Source organism: Melanotaenia boesemani, chromosome 1, assembly GCF_017639745.1.
Source record: "Melanotaenia boesemani isolate fMelBoe1 chromosome 1, fMelBoe1.pri, whole genome shotgun sequence".
NCBI classification, from domain to species: domain Eukaryota; kingdom Metazoa; phylum Chordata; class Actinopteri; order Atheriniformes; family Melanotaeniidae; genus Melanotaenia; species Melanotaenia boesemani.
This window is the reverse complement of record NC_055682.1, coordinates 17,656,376-17,677,518: the sequence shown is the minus strand read 5'-3', so window position 1 is coordinate 17,677,518 and position 21,143 is coordinate 17,656,376. Positions and strand designations below refer to the sequence as shown.

The 21,143-nt window shown below is 37.4% G+C and overlaps 1 protein-coding gene across 3 annotated transcripts in view; it reads right to left on the bottom strand.

The window, feature by feature from the left end:
- Window positions 1-19,839, bottom strand: part of acsf3 (acyl-CoA synthetase family member 3) — a 40,784-nt gene extending 20,945 nt beyond the window's left edge. The window contains exons 1-6 of one of the 3 annotated variants that reach the window (XM_041991515.1): window positions 19,790-19,839; window positions 17,907-18,720; window positions 14,215-14,370; window positions 7,142-7,296; window positions 6,147-6,292; window positions 961-1,058 (exon numbers count right to left, since the gene is read on the bottom strand). In XM_041991515.1, the coding sequence (XP_041847449.1) occupies window positions 961-1,058; window positions 6,147-6,292; window positions 7,142-7,296; window positions 14,215-14,370; window positions 17,907-18,644 (1,293 nt within the window). In that variant the 5' untranslated portion in view covers window positions 18,645-18,720; window positions 19,790-19,839. Of the gene's footprint in view, window positions 1-960; window positions 1,059-6,146; window positions 6,293-7,141; window positions 7,297-14,214; window positions 14,371-17,906; window positions 18,721-19,538; window positions 19,559-19,789 lie in introns of those variants that run through there. The other 2 variants (XM_041991507.1, XM_041991523.1) reach the window with 2 other exon arrangements.
- Window positions 19,840-21,143: the final 1,304 nt, after the last annotated feature.

Sequence of the window (21,143 nt, the reverse complement as noted above, 5' to 3'; positions counted from 1 at the left end):
TTTGGACCTCACAAAGCATTGGCTCGCAGAATTGTTTGTGACCTTTACTGACATTAATGCAAAGCAGAAAAAAGGAAAAATGTTAAAAAGAGATCTTTTTAAAAATTAGTATCACTAAGTGTTGTTTTGCAGCTTATTACTGCATGCTAAGGGAGTATTATACTTCAGCCAAACAGACTGATGTGTAAACACACTGCATGTCTGATGTTAAGCAAAAAAAGGAGACAATATTCTAAGACAATTATGTCCCCATGCAAAAGAAACAACAGTGAAATCAACACACTGAGAATCAACATCTTCCTGGGGGGGATGGTTAGTTTAGTATTCAAATTTAAAATGAATAAAACCAATTCTGGACCAACCCACAGAGAAAGTGTTAGTTAGCAAATGCAGTGAAAGAGATATACTTAAGAAATCTGCTTCAAAATAACAATTATAAACAAAATAAAATACAATTAAAATAAAATACAATTAAAATTTAATGTGGCCACTCCTGGCTGCTGTTATCATTGGTACAATAGGTACAATTGGTACCCAGTTTTTCCAGGGTACAGGTTGCAAGAAAACTGGTCTAAGTACCTGTGAGAACTTGTACTGCAATCCCAAATTAGCCTAACTAGACAGATTTATTTGGGGACATTTAGGGAGGGTCGTGTGCTTTATAGTCCTTTCAAGTTGCCTGTACGTTGCTTTCCACACACATATCAATAATATCCTCATTAACGTGGTTTACTAGGTGCACAGCAATTTTTCTGCAGGATACTTTCTGCATCATGTCCTGTCTCTTTACGCTCAGTCCAGTCACTCTGAAGTATTTTCTGTCATGAGAAAACATTTCACACAGACATTTCCCTTTATTCTAGCAAATAATGTACGCCACTGAAATACAGAGGACAGTGTTTACAGTTCATACAATTATTTATTTCTATTTTACATCCACTGCCTGTGTTTATTGATTACCTGAGTCTCCTTGTGAGTGCCTTCTGCAATCGTGGTGTTGGTTGAGTTATTCATGACAATCCGAACTTCCACACCTGGAAGAGGCAACCCTACAGATCCTGTCAACATGTAAACGCAAAGAAAGCAAACAGAGCAACGTTTGTTAGAGAAGAATAGCATGAAGTTGCTTTTTTGTCATTTCACAAAAGTCAAAAACTTCTAAAGGCAATAATGAATGAAATTGGCCATTTATAACCTTGGTTTAAGCATTTCTCGCAGACTTGGGTCTTCTCATCTAAGATGGCATTAACCTCTACCTGCAGAGCATAACCGCAGTCTAAAAGCAGTTTGTCTCAGTCAACACAAGCCAGCTTACTTGGACAGTAACGAGGATTTCTGGGCAACACCTGATGCAGCTTTTCAGCTTTTTTTCTCATCAACTTTGAGTAAATATTAAACAACAGAACTGAATGGACATTTTTTTCTGGTTTTTAGAGTATATGTGCCATATGGCTTCTGAAAAAGCAAGAAACTTATAACTCGGTCTTTCAGTCCTAACTACTGCTGAGTTTTTTCACTAAAGCAAAGCTGCATAACAACGTCCTAACTGAGCTGACAAGTTAACAATTTCCAAAAGAACTAACTGTCAAAAATGGTGTGTTTACAACTATGAGTTTCAGTAATGTTTAAGTAAAAATTAAATGTGTATAAACTGTATTTTGCTTGCAGTGACATCACCTGCAGTTTCCATCTTTGTGTGGGAAACCAGGACCTCCTGAGTTGAGTAATTACAGCGAGGAGTATACAGGAGATGCACACACAAAAAAAGGTCTCACTGGTCTTCCACATGCATGTGTGTGCTGTGTGTGTCCTTGCCTTAAAGATGCTCTGCCATTTCACAGAATACTGCTCTCCAAATGAAGAGCATGTCAGGTCCTGAATAAAGAACAAGTATCTCATTTCATATTGATCTAATCAGTTCAAGTCCTGATTGGGGGACTGGAGTTGAATGGATCAATACAAGAACCAACTGACCACAAAGAAAACTAGACTACTTGTAAATGGACCACCGTGGTCACCAGCAAATTTGAGTCATAAGGTTAAGCAAGCCAAATCTGGTCATGTTTCAGTGAAAACTGCGCCCTGCACTGCAACAGTGTGAGGAACGTTAATACAGTCCTAAAGGGTTAGCTTTTTAAAATTACAGTTCACTGAGGACTGAGTACCGGTACATTGTATAAACTTGTTCTTTTCTAGTGTGATGCTTGTAAATACAGCTCACCTAATGGGGCCCTCATTTAGATAAAGACTGACATGACCGGACTAATTGTCAAATAATAGGCAGAATGTTCTGACACTCGAATCACTTTGGTTTTTTCCGTTTTAATGTGAGAAATTGTTACAAAATTCGGATTTAGAGCAGGTGTGGATCATGATTACTTTCTCTAAAATCGCTTAAATGGTACAAAGACATTTTCTGCCATTAATGCTGAAAACTAGCAATGTTGTAATGTCGCAATGTCTAATGGACAGTGAAATCAGGTTGTCCGATGATCAGAAAGGCTGTAAAGAAGCTAACAGCATAGCCACATCGCTTTATGTGCAACTGAATAGTCATAAAAACCAACAGTGGGTAATAATTTTACTGTCCTGTCTAATAATACTGCATCCAATGTGCCAGCAATCCAACTGGAGCCTAAAGAAGCAGAATTATCCTTGAGAACAAACATGTTCCATATGTGATTACAGATATCCAAAAGGTCAGTCTTTCAGCCTCTTTTTCTGTTCTTCTCCGATTGTGGTACGGAAGCCCAGACTGAGTTTTCTTTGATTTCTTCACCTCACGGAGCAAAAACCTGCGCTCCAAAAAACGACAAAAACAGCCCCTCTCCCTCGATGACAAAGTCTCTAAAATCCATTCCAACTCTTGGAACCGGTTTCTCCTCACAATCCTCGATCCTTTTGTTCTTTTTTCACATCAGCAGCTTGAGAAATTTCATTCATGTAGTTCTGCTCTCCGTGACTCAACAAGATCAAGCACTACTTTGATGAGTCCAGGCGTGTCATAACTGGCACCTGCTGGATGGGAAAAATCTCTGTGAGGATTGTAGTGGTCCGAAAGGAAGTTTTCAATAAGTATTACTTGAAAGATGTCAGAGGAGGAGTATTGTTAAACTGTATCTGTTCTCTGAAAAGACCAAAAAAGAGGCTGAAATGTATAAGTAGGGCAAAAAATAATTTAAGAAAAGGCTGCAACAGGGAGTAGATTGAGATTATATGGAAATTGAATAGAACCAGCATGAACTAATCACATGTTTACATTTCAGGAAGGACTATATGACCTAGAAAGCCACAACAACATTAATATGCTAAAATTTAGGCCAGTTAGATGCTCTGAATATGTTCAAATTCATTAACAAAGTTTCTGTCAATATAGTGTAGTGAGTTGTCTTCTACTTAGCTGGTAGGGGGAAAGAAAGGAAAGAAAACAGGTGTGTGTATAAGAAATGAGTGGAGGGTGCCTTCACCACACTACTCTTCTGAGAGTGCTTCCTGCAGTTGTTATTGATCCATTTTAACCTACTTAAAGACAAGGCAGGAACACACTGACTCAAACAGGCGAAAGCTCATGCCTGCACACACACATATCTTTTATAAGTGCTGCAGCAGAAACATCAATAGAACCAAATATGTCTTGAAGCCATTCCTAATAATCACCAGAGAGGAATCAAACACAGCCTGCTTGGTTTTTGCCAAACATTCCTTGACAAACAAACAAAACAAATCCCCAACAAGGCAGCAGGCTGAGGATTACCCAATCCATTTGCAAGCTAATTAGCTTTACCTGTACAAGAAAGTGATGACTGGGGATGGAAATGTTGGGGGGAGAAAGAGGGGAATGTATGACAGGAGAACACAGGAGAGTAAAGCAAACAACACAAGTCTGACCTCATTTCCAGACCTTGCCTTTGTTTCTGTGTGTGTAAGGGGAATTGAAGCTGGGATCGTGGGGTTTTTGTCTGACATGAAACCAGAGAAAACTGCCAATGTTATATACAACATGCAAAGCAGAAGGGCTCAGTCAAACAGGTGAGGGAGGTAGAACTTTTTCAGAAAAAAAAATCAGAGCCAAGAACATCTATTGTGCCCACTGAGTATGGCATGAAATGCATGAACTGCTGTACAGCAGATAAAAATAATCAGCAGTTTATATCATTCTGTGGACATTTAAGGATGAAACCTGACAAATATTTTCTCTACAGGATCAATGTGGTCACAGATACAAAAAAAACATACCCTAAAAAAATTCTCATTGGTGGTCTCAGGGCAGCAGACATGTTCAACAAACACAATAACAGAAACTCACACTATAACCACCACTTTCTCTACAGACACAATAAAAATGCTAAAACAGCAAACTTAACACATATCAATCACATTGTTAGACTTAATGGGAGAGATTAACTGATCACTTAATCTCCAGTTAGGTGGATCCTCTGCAAAAAAAAGAAAGAAGAGGAAGAAAAAAAAAACTAATTAAAGACCACTAAAGGAGAGGACAATTGTAAGACTGAACCAACTCATCTCTCAAAATTCTTGTGAAAAGTAATGAATTAGTAGGAGTCAGACTATGTGATACAGAAGCACACATAACTGGTACACTTTTGGATTTGAAGGGCTGTCCATGCTGGAAAGATGACAGTCATGGGACTATGTGAAGATTTCTTTTGTAAAATTTACTTTATAGTGCAATTTAATCCCTGACCAATTATTTTTAATACCTAACTTCATGTAAGTTATTCTATTACCTAAAATCATACAGAAGCAAAGAAATAAAAAAAAGAAAGACAGGTATTCAAAGTAGTCAGGCAGATATTCTCTTCTTCTCCTCCCTTTGTGGTCTGCGTTACTTGTTGATAAGCCAGCACCATGGAAGGAAAAAAAAAAACTGGAGGGATGAACAGTAATGTTGGAAAAGGACTCTAAAGAGGAACCTCATGTTGACACCAAAGGCTCTTTATTACAGGGAGTAACCTTTTAGTGTTTGCTCGGCTCTTATGTAAGAGCTAACACTAAGTCTCCTGCTCCAGTCTTTCACCGGTTGGCCAGAGAGAAACTTTTATTTAATTTAATTTTTGTCACCAACTGCTCTTCCACTCATACAGCATTTTTTTTTTCTTATATCTGAAGGTCTTTCATTGACATGTACTTGAATACAACTTGCCTTAATACTGTATACATATAAATGTTTGACAACTTCCCTTCAAGATCTGACAGGATATTTCATTCAGCACACCCAAATTAGAGCGGATTTGAATGGTTAACAACAATACTTGCATCTGGAACAAAAATTTCTTGTTTTTTTTTTGTTTTTTTTTAGCTCAGAAGGAATACTGCTGCATGGTGCTGAGGGTCGTTACAACAATGGTATCTTTTTCTTACTGTAAACTTGGATAATGATGTAGATGAAATGTAATGAGCTGCACTATTATCAGTTGCTCTACAAGAAACTTCATCTTTAGAAAATAACAAAAAGCAAAAATGTTTGCCCTTAATATACTTTAATTTTGAGCCATCTATGATAAATCCCTTAGCCCTTTCATGTTTTCTGTCATCTAAATGTAAGGCTTAATTACTGCACAGCTAAAACAGACAAGAGAGAAAATGTTGATGCCATTTTTTGTTCTTTTTACTGCCTTTCTCACTAGCATACTGGCAAAAGACCACACACACATTTACTTAGAGTAAATTTCCTTAAACCATCAGATGGAGTTACTACTGAACCAAACTTTTACCATCTGTGGAACTGAGACTGAATAAGCACACTAATGAAAGTGTCGTGTAAATGGTTTTAATCTGAAAGCCTCATTCTACCATCTGTCACCAAAAACCATCCACAGATTCTTAGTAATCTGGCTGTGTTAGACAGTATATGCAGTATACCTGCACCTTTACTGATATTCACACCTGATAAAAGCAAGTGGAAAAATGTCGCCTATAATTTGTCAAGAAAGGGTTTTCAAACTGGTGTTTGTTCTTTTCTTTTATCGCTAATTTGTTCTGGCTTAATTTCCTTAGTCTTATTCTTTCTTTGAGGGGTGACTAACATCATTATTTATCAATGTGAAGAGTTTTAGACTGAAACACAGCTGGTGTGAGATGGACCTTATTTTGTATTTTTCAAAGCCATAGTCAAATGTAAGTACCTGGGATGCGGGGTCCGTTGAGCGGGTTGGACAGAGCCATGCCTATTTCAGTCATGCCGTAGCGTTCCAGTAGAGTATGTCCTGTAATTTCCTCCCAGCGCTGCAGGGTGGGAAGAGGCAGAGCTGCTGAGCCTGAAACCATGAGCCTAAAAAGACATGGAAAAATGTCAGAGAAACACTTCAAACACTTCTTTTGTTATTATACCAATAAAACTTACAATAAACATACAAAATTTGTGATTATTAAGCATGTTAATTCCTTGACAGATCTGCAGTTCTGTGTCCTGCTGTGCATTCACATAATGTAGGCATAAATATGTAGGAGACTGTGTTTCTTGTGCACTATAAAACTATTGATTTTTATTTCATGGAGAAAAAATATATAGGATTCAGCATGACATGGAAGAAAACATCCCAAGCACAAAGCCAATACAATAACAAAACTGTAGGAACTACAGATATTCATGAAAAACACACTGAGGAATAAAATGTGATGTAACTGCACTCCTAATGGGAAAGGTGACAAGTTAAGTCCTAATGCAGAGGGAGACAGAGGTTTATAAAACGTATGAGGAGGAAAGAACAGGTGCATAGTGGTAATTTATATATTTAACTTTCTTTTTAGGCAGACCACTGATTTGCCCACTTAATCACAAAGACTGCTGTATGAAAACAATTTAAGAATTAACACAATAATATAAAGTTTTTCATGATGCATTTTAATCAAGCTCTAAATACTTACTTGAAATGGAGGTTGGATGTGTGCTTAATATACACAACCAAGCAGTTACATATTTTTATAGATAAAAAAAAAAAGGTTAAAATGTTCATTTTTTTTAACATTAAATTTGTTGTTTTTGTTCTATTTCAAATTTAAACTGGGATTTAAATCATTTCTAACTCATTGCATTCTTTAAAGCAACCACATCTTTACTGGAAAAAATAAATATCTACCCTAAAAGGAAGCTGTTAACCACTGAACACACCACCAGTACCTGATTCTCTCTTTACAGACAGCTTTGACAAAGTCCTTCACATGAGGTTGTGCAAAGTGTTGGTCATAGTAATGGATCAGCTTAGCGTAAATAGTTGGCACAGCCATGAACACATTAACCATTGGAGCCTTGGAGCTCAACAGCATCTCCCACACCTGGGGACACAGAGAAAAAGGAGGAGGGAGAGATAAGTACAACAAATTATGGAGAAGCAAGGCAGGGAATGAGATAAGGAGGAGTTGAAAAAGAAGCAGTGTATCAAAAAGAAGGGCAGTGAAAACTCAGCTATTACATCTGGATTTATTCCATTAATGCTTTAGAAAAAAAGCTATTTTTTATTTTATTTGATGTAAATGGCAGACCACAGCAGCTTCATATTAAACCTGTCAACACAACATCAAAAGAAGAAAAAAGTTAAGATTTGCAAAGGTCAGGGGGAGGAGACAAAAAAAACAAAAAAAAAAAAAAACAAAAACTGAGTGCTGCAGTGCAAAGCTGTAATGCTGGCCAGTTATAAGAAATTCTGTATAGCTATTTTTGACAAATGCGCTTTTTTTTTAAAGGAGGTGAGGATGTCCTTTAGTCTACTCTGGTCACGCAAGATGATCACAAAGTAAAAATGTACTTTTAAGCCACCACTGCATTTACATCCAACACATGCTGCTCAGCGTCATATCAGTGTGTGTATCAGTAGAATCCCCCCCCACTCAGGACATACAGCGATGCAAATGCTTTAAGTGGGTTGGGGGTGGGGGGGTTGGTTCTGCTAAAATCAAATCAAATCAAATCAGATCATGCAGAAACATGACTCCCTAATTTCTGTCTCTAAACTGAATAAAGGTATGAAATACTAAAAGTGATAAACATCTTGCTTGATGCTGCTGTGAGGAAACAATATCGTGGGGATCCGTCCACCCAGTCCACCCATGTCCACAGAGGTCGCTGCCATGGCAACCACCCCACTCGGGGCAGATCCTAAAAGACTGAACCGGTGGATGCTATGTGTAGAAACATGGGAACAGAGAGTTGAGATTCACTTCCAACACCTGCCTCATTTTTTCTGACAGTTTTGCAAACCTTTTACTGGTGACAGCTGGAATTAACAGGGTTAACAGAAAAACAGACACACCTGTGACTGCTGGACTGAGTCTCTCTCTTTCCTGCTCACATTGCATCATTGCAACTCTCTCTCGGGTCTCACCTGACATGGGAATATGGGTTGCATAATTTAACAATGCTGGTAACTTAGTTCAACCCTGGGAGAAAACTGGTCTTTGCTATGTGTGACTTTGATATGACATCTAAGTCATCTTTTTTATGACTTTAAGACTTATTTTTTTATTTACACAGTGAATATATTTTAATGTTTGGCTGCAGGATTAACAACACTTGTCTGTGATGTAATAACTCAGAAGATGGATTTATTTCTGCTTCATTCAGACTGTCATAGTTGATAAAACATAAACATGTCAGAAAAACTGCAATGTCAGCAATGTCTTGAGTAACAGTTTTCCAGGCTTTCTGAAGGCTCTTTAAAAATTTTTTTTTTTTCGATATTGGCTCTTTTTCTTATCCATATAATCTTGACGTTCTTCAGCCCTTTTTGCAGTGTGTTCTTAAAAGATTTTAAAAGTGGACAAATTGAGGACAAAATAAGAAATAGCAGCCCTAAAAATATTATCAATAGCAGATTACCAGTATTTATAACTAATGTCCTTAAGAAATATGAGTATATTTATAGAACAGAATTATAGAATATACATATTTTATTTAAGAAAGAAAAAAAAAAGATGCTTCTGGCATCTCAGTTCAACGTAGCCTCATCAGAAATGGTCTCCGTGAAAGTGTGGCTGTCAAGAAGCCATTCTCATGGAAGGTAAACAGGGAGAAAAGGCTGAGGTATGTCCAATAAACTAGAAATCAGCTGGAACAGGTCTCATGGAGTGATAAATCATCCCCAGAGCCTGAACCTTAATATTACTGATACAGTGTTGGATCATTGCAACAGAAAACTGAATGAAAGTCAGCCAACATCCATAGAAGAGCTCTGAAATGTCCTCCAAGAAGTCTGAAGAATTATTCCTGAAGACTGCTTAAAGAATTGACAAGAAATCTAATTTTGACTTTCATGCTTGCTAGAATTATACAAATTCTGTTTTTGTCTTATATACTATATTTCCATTTATATTTATGAGTTTAATTTATTTACTTCTGCCATATTTAGTTTTCCTAACAATACAAAGAACTGCAAGGTGGCTCAAGACTTTTGCACAGTATTGTACATGGAGCTATCACTTAACTGCAGTCTCAAAATAATAGATTGTTGTTGTTGTTTCAGAACCAAGAATAGTGTTGTTTGTGCTATGTACACAGTTTGCATGCTGCTCTGCGACATGATTAAAAAATCCATCACTTTTGCATAAAAAACATTCTTTATTTAGTCATCTTTGCATTTGACGTTCGTTATTTAAAGCCACAGACAAAACTTATATTATAACATCAACCAAGGACATAAACATGCACCATGAACTACACGCACATGTAACAATATCTTCTGAATATCATATAAAATCACTTGTTCAAGGACAAAGCCGCTTCACACAACTCGCCCCGCCCATTCCACCTCATCCCTCAAACATGCACAGACCCACAAGGTCTGGGTGCATCGCAGTAGATGATGGGAGGATGGGACAACAGCATTAAGTGAAGGTGAAAGACAGATTCTCTGAGAACCGTCTCCCTCGCGGGGGGAGACAAAATGCTCCTCCTCTGCCACCTCCCCTTTCAGTCCATTTATCCTCTTTCTTCTTAATTCATTCTACTATTATTTCCAAATGACTTCTTTCTACTTCTATTCATCTTTGACCCTCAAATCTTTTCATCTTTCTTTTTCCACTTTCCCCATCTCACATTCACTTACCTTCGCTCTCCATTTCGTAATTTCTTGCTTCGCTGCCTCTGCAGACTCAAACGTACACACACAAACACAGATACATACTCACACAAAGAAAAACACAGCTTTTTTCCCCTATCATCACTCTCACCTTTAGTAACAGCACATCCTTCTTAATGTACCTGCAATTTCTAAACTCTTCCTTCCTCTTCTCCTTCGTGCGACCTCATCCACCCAATAACCTAATCTAATATCTACTAAACTGCCTTCCTCTCACTTCTTCTGCCTCTCATAAACAAACAGAACTGACAAATATAGACAAATAAAGCAAAGACAATGAAGATGTGCGAACAGTCTAATCAGTCTTGAATTCCATTTCAAACCTCTTAAAATTGTGGGCATCTACAGATCACCTGTAAGCATACAAAATAAGACTTTGTGCAGAGGGAAGGATTATTAACCGAGTGTGCCCTGACCACTCTGGGTAGTGTCTATCAAGTGCAGTAGAGCGCTTCCACCAAGTTCACTCAGGAGGGGAGAGGAAGGCAATTTATGTCTGTCAACGAGCTGGTCTCCACCTCGGGGACAAGATATGGTGAGAGCCCAGAGCAATCGCCTGCATCCTAAACAACTTCATGAAGGGCTGAACCCTGTACTCATCATTGGGCTCAACTGGATGTTGGTGTGTAAGCAAATTAGATAACTGAAGAGTTCACCTACAGCTCTTTTCAATAAATTCTTTAATTAAGCTGCAATAGTTGCTGCAATAAAACTGTTTGGTTTTATTTAATAAGAAGAAGCTAGAGTTTTAGTGTTAGATAAAGTCATATTAACATTGATGTCGGTTCAGAATCATGTAATAGGTGTATGTAATAAAGACAAAAAAAAAGGAAAAAAAAGAAAAGATATGAATCACCAAATAAAAACATGAACTGATATGAGCACTATCTCCACTCAGATCCTGAGTTGTGGCGTTATGACAACAAGAAAGCATTATTTAGCAGAATATCATGACGACAGTGTGACTGTCCGGATAAATAATGTCAATTTATTTTAATCATCTTTAATATGTTCAACTTTTTCATCAAAACATTTAGTTATTAAACACAAGGTATTATGCAGTCTGAGAGGGATGTCATCTGGTCATCATGAACAAAAGACTTAAATCTAAAATGATAACGGAGCTGGAGAGAAAGTAAACTGATTCCAGTTAATTCTGAGAATAAAATAATGTTACTACAAAAAATGTTATGCCACTCGATAGAATACTTTACTGTTCAGATACCTGAGTCCATCAGACAGAGTCGCCTTATGATGGTGCTGGGGGGAAGAATCTGATGATCACGCAGACTAAGTTGGGACTGGGGACCATGAATGACTGCCAACAAATTTAAAGGCAATAATTTCTTCTTTTTTTTTTGCTAGTGACACAAGAGGACATTTAAGGAAATGACCAAAAAGCAGCAGGCTTCGTCCCCTTGGGGATAATAAGTGTCTGCATAAAGCTGCATAGATATCCATCAAACAGCTGCTGAGATTTTTCTGCATTAACTAAATTTACGTTTAAGAAAACATGAGCTTAATAAAGAATACTGTAAAGATGTCACATCTCCAGAAGCTTCTTCAAAAATTCAATTTGTACAATTACTATGTGAATTATTTGTTTAGAAAAATGTGTTTCATTTTATATACACAAAGGCAATAAAGTGTTTCCAAGCAGAGAACCAATCTTTTTTTTTTGAGGCTATTTAAGTAAGTGTGTAACAATTACAGACATCTAGATCAAGTTGGAGAGCAACCATCTCAAAAGCTGGCTACCCACTATCTAGCAACAAAGTGCATCTATACTGGTATAGAACATCCGGCAAATTACCTGTCAAGGAGACAACAAGCAACGTGTTTATCACCCCAAAGACCTTTGCTCTTCAGGGATTTCCAGCTGGGAAAAGGCCACATCAATATTTGCATTTGGCAATTCCAAATTAATTTTACCTCTTCGATGTTTCTTTAACAAAACCAACCCACATGCAATTGACTGTTTCTGCATTATGTCATAAGTTCACCAACATAATCAGGAGAAAACTTTTTGCTTGACCCAAAGCGCTGTGGACCTGTGACCGTTACCTCCAAAAGGACATGATTTTCTCTTTTTATAGTCTCAATAGCCCTGTTTAATGAGCGGTTCAGTTCAGGCGGGTGTATTATTTTGTGTGTTTCCATTATAAATGAGGCCCATACAACCGAACCATACAGCACCATTTATGGACCCCCTTCAGTTATAGGTCCATAAGAAAGTGCTATGGTAAAGTTAAGGCGGAGCTACTGGTATCCAACGATAAAATCCACTGATAGGCGGACAGAAAAACATCACTGCCCACAACAAAAGCAAGCGCAAAACAAACACAGCGTTGCCGTTGTGTTCATGGTTCAGTTAGATGTTGGAAAGATAAAAGGAAAAGGATGCCTGCAAACAACAGTAAGGTCTGGTCGTACAATGCGGCATGTATCATTCAAACAAAGAACCAAAAGCCAAGCAGAACAAAAACGAGCAGCTGATTGGCCTCCATTGTTGTTTGTAGCGTCATGTTTGTTGTCATCGCACTAGTATGATGCCAAACTAGGCATTCCCTACATGCCCAGTGGTGGTCCAACTTGCAGTGGGAACGCTCATCTGAACTGGCTGGATGTATTGAGGTTCTAAAACTTCCAAACTGTACTGGTCCAGACCGAATCGCTCAGTGGAAACAGGGCTAATAAAGTGTAGAATTTATAATTGGATTCAAGACCCTTTCAGAATATAAAAGGTGTTTAATGGCTTAGTTCCATCTTATCTGGTAGATCTCTTCATTCCACATCATCCCCAGAAGAACTCAGAGTTATAAGAATATCTGCCTGCTTGTAGTTCCCAGAATTTCTAGGACTACAATCAGAAGCAGAGCCTTTGGTTTTCAGGCTGCACAGTTTGAGTACAGGACACAGAAACTGTCACATGATATTAATTAAAATTTTTATTTTAATAATATTCTTTTATCTTATATCTTTATTATTACAGTTTGCAACTATAATAAAATCTCATTCGTTTTAAATGATCATAAACTGACACCTTCTGATGCCAGTTAAGAAACATCTCAGTTTGAGTCGCTGTGATTAAAAAGTCAACAGGAATTTAAAGTTAAATGCGTGACCAGGACTTTGTGCACACTCACACAAAATCTGCTGCAGTCTGCAACAAAATATTTTAAAATGACTATTCTGTCATTTACTGGAGCAAAATTCCAGCAAAAAAATTTTTTGTTACCATCTCCTGGCAAAATCAGACAAAAATCAATGGCGGCCTCTGCTGCCTAGGCTATCCTTCAGAGATCTTACAAGACAGAAGAGACAGACTATCGATCACTTCATCAATGAACTTTAACATCAGGAGGAGAATAAAAGCTTTTTTCTAAGGTTTGAGAGAAGGGGCTTGGTGGTTTGGTATACAAGGTCAGGGATAACAGCTGAATGCTGATCGCTACTATAGTGTAGCAATACCTGTGTTGACAGATACACGTGTCCTTTAAGGACCCGTCTCTTTCTGTCGACCCTCACTGAGTTTCTGATGTACAAAAAAATACACATACATTGAGTAAAAGGGTGTCTACACTATTTTAAAGCAACACCTCCACGCAAACACTTATATCCCCTCCACCCCACCCGTTTCAGGGCCAAACAAGCACTATCATCCTTCAATGTCATCTCATCGATTGATCTGCTGCTTAAGCCCCTGCCGTGAGTCGGCACTGGTCAGATACAAAGCCACACAGGGCAATTCATCACTGAGCCCCAAACACTTAGTTTGACAGTCAGGGAGGGAAGAGGAGGAGGAGGAGGAGAAGCTGATAGAGGGCGAGAAGGAGAGGAGATGAAGCGAGGAGAAAAGAGGGAAAAGAGAGGAGCAAGAGGAAAACCTGAGTGTGACAGAGAAAGAGGGATTGATGTGAAAGAAGCTAAAGGTCTTTTTCAACCCAGCAGTACTTTTTCTGTACAAAATCACTAAAGTCTAAAATACTTTTTGGCCTCATTTTCAACTTAGTAAGTCACCTTTAGAGTCATACTACTGCAAATGGTCTCTTTGGATCAGAGACGTTCATGAAAAAGTGAACCGAGAGAAAACGCTAACGAGACATAGTGTATTTTAGACCTTCTGAGGCTGGAATTCAGGAAGCATGACGCAGGTGGCGCCCACCCAGAGCGGGCACAGCATCTTGTTAACGATGCCATGCACATGATGGAGCGGCAGGGTGTGGAGGATGACATCATCCTTGGACCACGCCCATTCTGACACCAAACACTGGACCTAAAGAGGAGGGAGGGAAAGAACATACTGTCACACACACTTGTTACAATGATCCCCTACAAGCTGTCATTTGATTCTCTTCTAGATTACAGAATACAGTTATGTGACTAGGTTAAAATTTCCAGTGACTGCTCCAGCACAGTCTGACAGCAATATCACCAAAAACAGGGATTTCATAGGGTTGCGTTTTGTATTTATCTCAATGTTTGTAATGGTGTTACTATACATTTCATGTTTGTATGGATGAAACGATTTTTAATATTGGTGACATGTTTGATCATGTTTAAGAGAAAGGGACATTTCTAAATCATATCTAATTTCCTTTTTATGGAGATGTTATTATGTAGTTTATTTGTTGAAATTTCAATGTTTCCTCCAAACCTGCCATTTTCAAATCTATTTTAATCAATTTTCTAGTTTTTGTTTCTTTGATAATGCATAGAGACCTTCTGAGACAACAGTATGAACTTAAGAATAATTCAAAATCCCAAACTAGGTGCATACCTGATGGAGAAATAACTAATCTCTTCAAATAAACTGATCTCATAATAAAACATGAACTGGCTATTTTAGTCTAAATACTGTGTAAATGCATTTCAACAATTGCTGAATTTTTCTACTCTGTTTCCTACACATGGAGTATAAGTTGTGATTCATCGGCACATCCTCCTCCTATGTCTCCATATCTGTACTTGCATGATTGAGTAACTCCTCATGTCTTGTTAAGGTTAAGTTGTCCATAAAAATATACTGTACATGAAGTAAGGAAGGGATGACAGAAGGCGTTCATGCACATTGTTACTATTTCCTAATTTTAAACTATGGGTGTGATGCTGCTAACTATTACTGTAAACATATGGACAGATGTATATATTACATATTTTATGAGGAGTTGTTTCAGGGTCAGTTATTTTCTCAATGCATGACCAGCAAACAGAGAACAGACAATACTCACTATAGTCAGGACACTTAAACTTAATATTCATCTGCTGTTATTTTATTCAGAAAATACATTGCCAGTGTCAATGAAGTTGCTCTAAATCAGTATACTTTCAATGAAATGAGAGTAAGAAGAAAAATGTAGCAAAGCAATAAAATTAATGGGGTTTACAAAATCAGAAAATTATGCTAATAATTAGTCACTACCATACCATTCATGATGCTATTATATTTAAGCAGCTTGATGCATAATAACAAAGTGTACCTCAGTAATTAAGTTAGGTAGTTGGTCTGCATCCTGTGTTTCGGTCCACTAAAAAGTGTTCCAGCATTGCCCTTTTCATTTTATTTCTCCTTTATTTAACCAGACAAAAACCTCAGTGAGTTTAGACCTGGCCAAGGACAACCACAAGTTTATCGTATACCACATAACAAACGGAGACAAGTCAATACGCAAACTATCAACTATCAATAAGACTGATAAATTCAACAGCAGCCGTTTTTGATGCTCTAATGCTCTTTACTTCCAGGAAATCAACTGTGTCACCTAATCATTCATTCACTCACAACCGAAGCTGCTTCATTACTGAGTGGATTCATTTTCCACACTGTTGAATATGTAGGCCAATTTCACTTAAAAATAATCATCAGGAGGTCTTTAATGGCAAAAACAAATTAATGGTGCTAATCAAGGTGTCAAATATGTGTGAGTGTCTGGACATTTAGAAATATGCACATATTTTATATCTATACAGGATATACTGGTTTTGTAGAACTCTGGGTAGTTATTTCACAGTATATCTTCAAGCAACACATCCAGTAGAAATATCTAACTTAAGACAACTGACCATGACATTAATATATAATTTTTTTCACTGCTTAATTAAGGCTGACTGGAATATTTAAGTATTCAATAGAGATAATAAAAGGTATGGTTATACTAAACTGATACTTTTATACAAATAGACCAATAAAGTATGTATTGCATTAAAATTGTGTATTATGTTAGATAAATTGTGCAAAACCAAAAACAAAGGGCCTAAAAACACAAAAACCTGTGTGTGTGTGTGTGTAATGTTTATTTCATAGTAAGTTTGCTGAAAAGCTAATAGTTGAGCTGGACATTTTGCAGCTAAAGCCAGCTTTGTGTTAGTTCTATGGAGTTTAAACCACAACTACCATCTGTCTTTATAACCAGTATGACATTTTTCTACCAGTTATTAATTCACTTAACTGTTCAGTTATCTTAACTGAATTAATTCAGTTAAGATAACTGAACAGTTATAAAAAAACAACATTTTACTGGTTTTATGTGAATCAACAACAACTTTTTAGAAAAACCTGTTGTATCTTCGACAGACCAGGTCAGACTTATTGGTACGAGAATTCAAACGTCCTAGTTATTTGTTACTGAAAGTTATTGATCAGTAGCAAATAATCAACATTAAAAAAAAAAACTTTCATGCAATAAAAATATGCAAAAAGTATATCTAATATTTGTTTCCAGAAACTTTGCAATGATTAAAGTCTCTTAACATCTCCTCACAGTTCATGAGTGCTGCAAGTTTCTGATGTTCTTCCACTGCAATGAATTGTCATTAGTGTCTACAAATTTTCTGTGTTCCAGGTAAAGACTCACAGCTGACCAATTTGAAACTGTTCATCTTTTAATTTTCCAAACTATCTGCGTCAGTTCTACCTTTGTAAAACAAAGGCTTTTGTTTGAATGTTTTCCTTTGTGAAATGGATTCTGATTTTATCATTCCTTTGAAACGTTTGTTGTAGGCAATGTAGAGGGCAGAATGGCAGCACGACAGAACCTAACACGTTTTACTCTAGGTAGCCTGTTCTATTTCTCATGTGTGATATTTGGTATGAACAATCTGATGAACTACATTCACTTTGTTTTGGTTGAATCTGTCTAACCAGAATTATCTTAGCAAGGCTGTAGGCATCTGCAAAACTTCTCCTAAACACTAGTCTCTTCTCTCTTTGAAAAGCAGTGGCCTTCTTGTTCTTCGCCTGCAGAGCTCTGCTTGGTTACTGTTTGGAATTCATTGAAAACACTTGCTCAAGTTCAATATTAGGTGTTATAGATATCTGGCAGTTTTTTTTATCTTAGATTTACAGCTGTATGACTGAAATGTCTTTACCACATAAAAAAGGGTTCACACTTAATTCAAGATTTGTTTTGACTGCCTTGTCAAACAGTTCTCCTTTACCTTCATCCCTGAGAAAAATAGGACCTTTTTCAGTGTGACAGAATCATCATTCATTACTTAGGTCATGTAATGTTAACACTGAAAATAAACTACAAGTCAGGTTAATTTTTTGTAAGAACCATCTCAAACTGAAATTATAATCCATGAAAGTGACACTAAAAATTGTGTACTGAAGACTTTCTGGACTTTTATTTTCCTTCATAAAAGTCTCATTCTTGTAGCTGATGTTGCTGAAAAGAACTGTACCTCAAAGATGTAAGGCAATATTTTTTCACTAAAGATAAACATTTATTCTATTAGTCTATGACAACAAACAATTAGAAATATAATTTGCCTCATCTCAAATCTAATTAGCAGTTAAATGTAATAATTTACCATTGCTTGGATGCTGCTGTGTGTATGTAGGACCCCTTTGGGTCGGCCTGTGGTACCACTGGTGTAGATGATCATAGCTGGTCGATCAGCCCAGTCTGTGATAGAAATCTCCTTCTGTGTGTCTGTCCCATGTAAAGCATCCAGGTCAGATGTAGGGGGCAAGGTTAGGCAAGGCAGTCCCAACTTTTGTGCCAGTGGCTCAAGGGTCTCAGCATACGGATGTGCTGCCACCAGCAGTGAACTCTGGGAATCAGAGATTATGTACTCCAGTTCAGACAGGGGGTGTTTTCGGTAGAGTGGTACTGCTGTACCTCCACTCATCCAAGCTGCCCACTGTGCAACTGTATAGGAAGCATCATTTGGACACAGAAAGGAGATTCGTTTTCCATCCAGACCCCCAAAGTCTGAGTTAAGAGCTGTACTGATTCTACTAGCAAGACCTAAGCTGTTGCAGTACAGCTGCTTGTAGCTGTGCCTGCCACTGGTGTCAACGATTGCAAGTTTTTCCCCAAATGATGTTGCTTTGGTAAACACAGGTTTTTGGTTTATTCTTGAGGATGGTGCTGTTGTCCATCTGTAAGCCCTTCTTTGAACAACAGTTCCCAACAACAACTGCCCTGGATTTGGTGGACAAACAGCTTTGTAAAAAATGGCTTTCCAGTGAAGAAAAGTCCACTTTAGAGGGTGGCTGGCAGATGCAACACGTGATGATAGCATATTTGAAATGTAACTATTCATTGCTATTTAGAGTTCAAATTTAAAAATGGCTCCATCCTTAGTCTCCTCCATGTCTTCATATTAAACAATACCTGTGCTGAGAAGAAGAAAAAGGGGTTTAGGTTATATTATTTAGTTTGACCAACTCATTACACCATATTAACTACCTGTAGCTCAAGTTTATTATTATTATTTTTTTTGTTTGTTTGTTTGTTTGTTTGATTTCTATCCTACAAAATGAATTATATATTGATTCATTTGCTACAAACAGGGAGAACTGCACAGGTAATGTATTTCTAAAACAATAAAACCTGAATATTTCAAGGCTGTAAGGTATCTGGAGTCCATTATGTGGTACTGTGGTTCAGACAGGGCAAAATAAACAAACAAGACAAAACAAAAATATCAGATATAATATATTTTCTCCAAACACAATATCCAGTGTCCAAGTGGAATATTTTAGCATTTAAGCCAGCCTTTAAGACTAGATCCCAAACTGAAATTACAGGATTATTTTGTCAGAGGTTCAAAAGCCCTTTCCATATCCCAAAGCAGATCTCCCTTTCCCTCTTCATAAAATAGCAGACCTTTTACCTGCAACTTACCCGTTTTTATTTATTTACTTTGCTTTTGAAAACACAGTATTTGAAGGTCTAACTCAAAACTACTCTTTCATGTCAGCTAAACGCAACTGTATTTCACTCTAATCACTGTACATGCACGTTTTGTTAATTACCTCTAAACCCACTCGTAAGCATTTTTTCCAGAAACTCGTATCAACACTGAAATATACGTAAATCTTTTTACAACTCGTTGATATTTAGTCATTTTGTTCTAGTATACACTCAAATCTGACGACGTGAGATCAGATAAAGGACTGGAGATATGGAACACAACAAAAAAAACACAGAGTACCTGCTCCCTTGTACTGTCACCAAAACTGTTGATTTTAGTGCTGATTATATTTACCATCTACGGGTCATTTGACTTTATTTCGGTAAGTGGCAGCGAAAACAACTGATCGGACAAGAGCCAAGAAACTCGAAAAGAACAAAACTGCTTTACCGGAACGTACTATATATATAAGCCTTAGACATGATTACATTTACATGTGAAAATACACTCTTAAACATCATTTTGTAACCTGTGTCTTAAATATACCTTACCTAAAACAAATGCCGGTTCTTCATGTAGTGAAGGACAGTGCAGCGACATTAATCGGCCGGTATGAAACAAGAGTAGATTAAATGGTTCCTCCATTTTTAACACAACTCTGCTCTTTTGCAAGAAGGGACCTTAAAACCTTAATTTTTCCTTATTTTAAATACAGACAAATTAACAGTTGCATAACTAAAAGAGCAAAATTAACTGTCTTATCCTTTATGGAAAGACACATAAGAGTTACACAAATTACTTTTAACCAGATAAGAGCTACATAAAAAAAGCATCATGATCACCTTGAAAATAGTGAACATACAACTAGCAGTCATTACAATGAAAAAAATACCCTTGCTGAAGTAATTATAGAAATTTGATTCTATTGTGTTCACGCATACAGCAAAAAATTAAGCACAAAAAGACTTATAAATTTTCTAATGTTGTGATGTTCTTGTGACAGTCTTGGCCTCGTTATTTTGGGAAGAGATCAACCCTGGCTCCACAAGAGGAAAGTTCACAATAAAAGAGGTTAAATGTAATCATAAATATAGGTTAAGTAATCATATCCTTTTTGTTATTCTTAAATCACCATCTCTGAGCATTACTACTGATGATGTTTTTAATTTTTGTGAATCTTTTGAAATTGTTTGGAAAACTGCAGATTCAGTGAAAATGCTGCTCAGCAGAGGCAAGGATTGAAGTGAGATGGGGGTTGTGCAGCATATATGCAGCTACCTCACACAACGCTGCACTTGGCTTTAGATCACATGCCAGTCTTTCCATTTAGTGTGCCAACTAGCTTGGCTGGCTCTATCATCACAGTGCAAGTGGGCATATTCAGCCGCCAGCTGGCAGTCGCGGGCCTTAGATAAGAGAATGGTACAGACATGGCACACATTCAAAAAGTTTTCACTTCCCTCCCCAAACCCCCTACACTTTAGAAGAAGATGGCATGTTCCTAACGAAATTGGAGTCTTTGTTTCAGAGAACTCCCCTCCACTCACAGAAATAGTATCGTCAAACACCACTCATTCCCATTCGTTGGGAAAACGTTATTGGAGGGGATGTTATTCCATCCCCTGCAACTATATAATTTCCAGAGAATCTTTTATCCGTGTGCCATTTCTGTAGACTTTGACCCTTTTAGATGGAGATGGAATTGGTAGATTTTTCTAAGGATGGCATCTTGGATTGAACGAAAAAGGTATTGTCGACCCATGTTTTTTATTTGTTTCCTGGAATTTGGCCATGTTTTCGACGTGTTATGTAGAAACTGGAATCTGAGCCAGCAGAAGACAATTTTACACTTTCTGGAGATATGGAGGGATGGATGAAGAGTGAAGGATAAAAACAAGCATCACA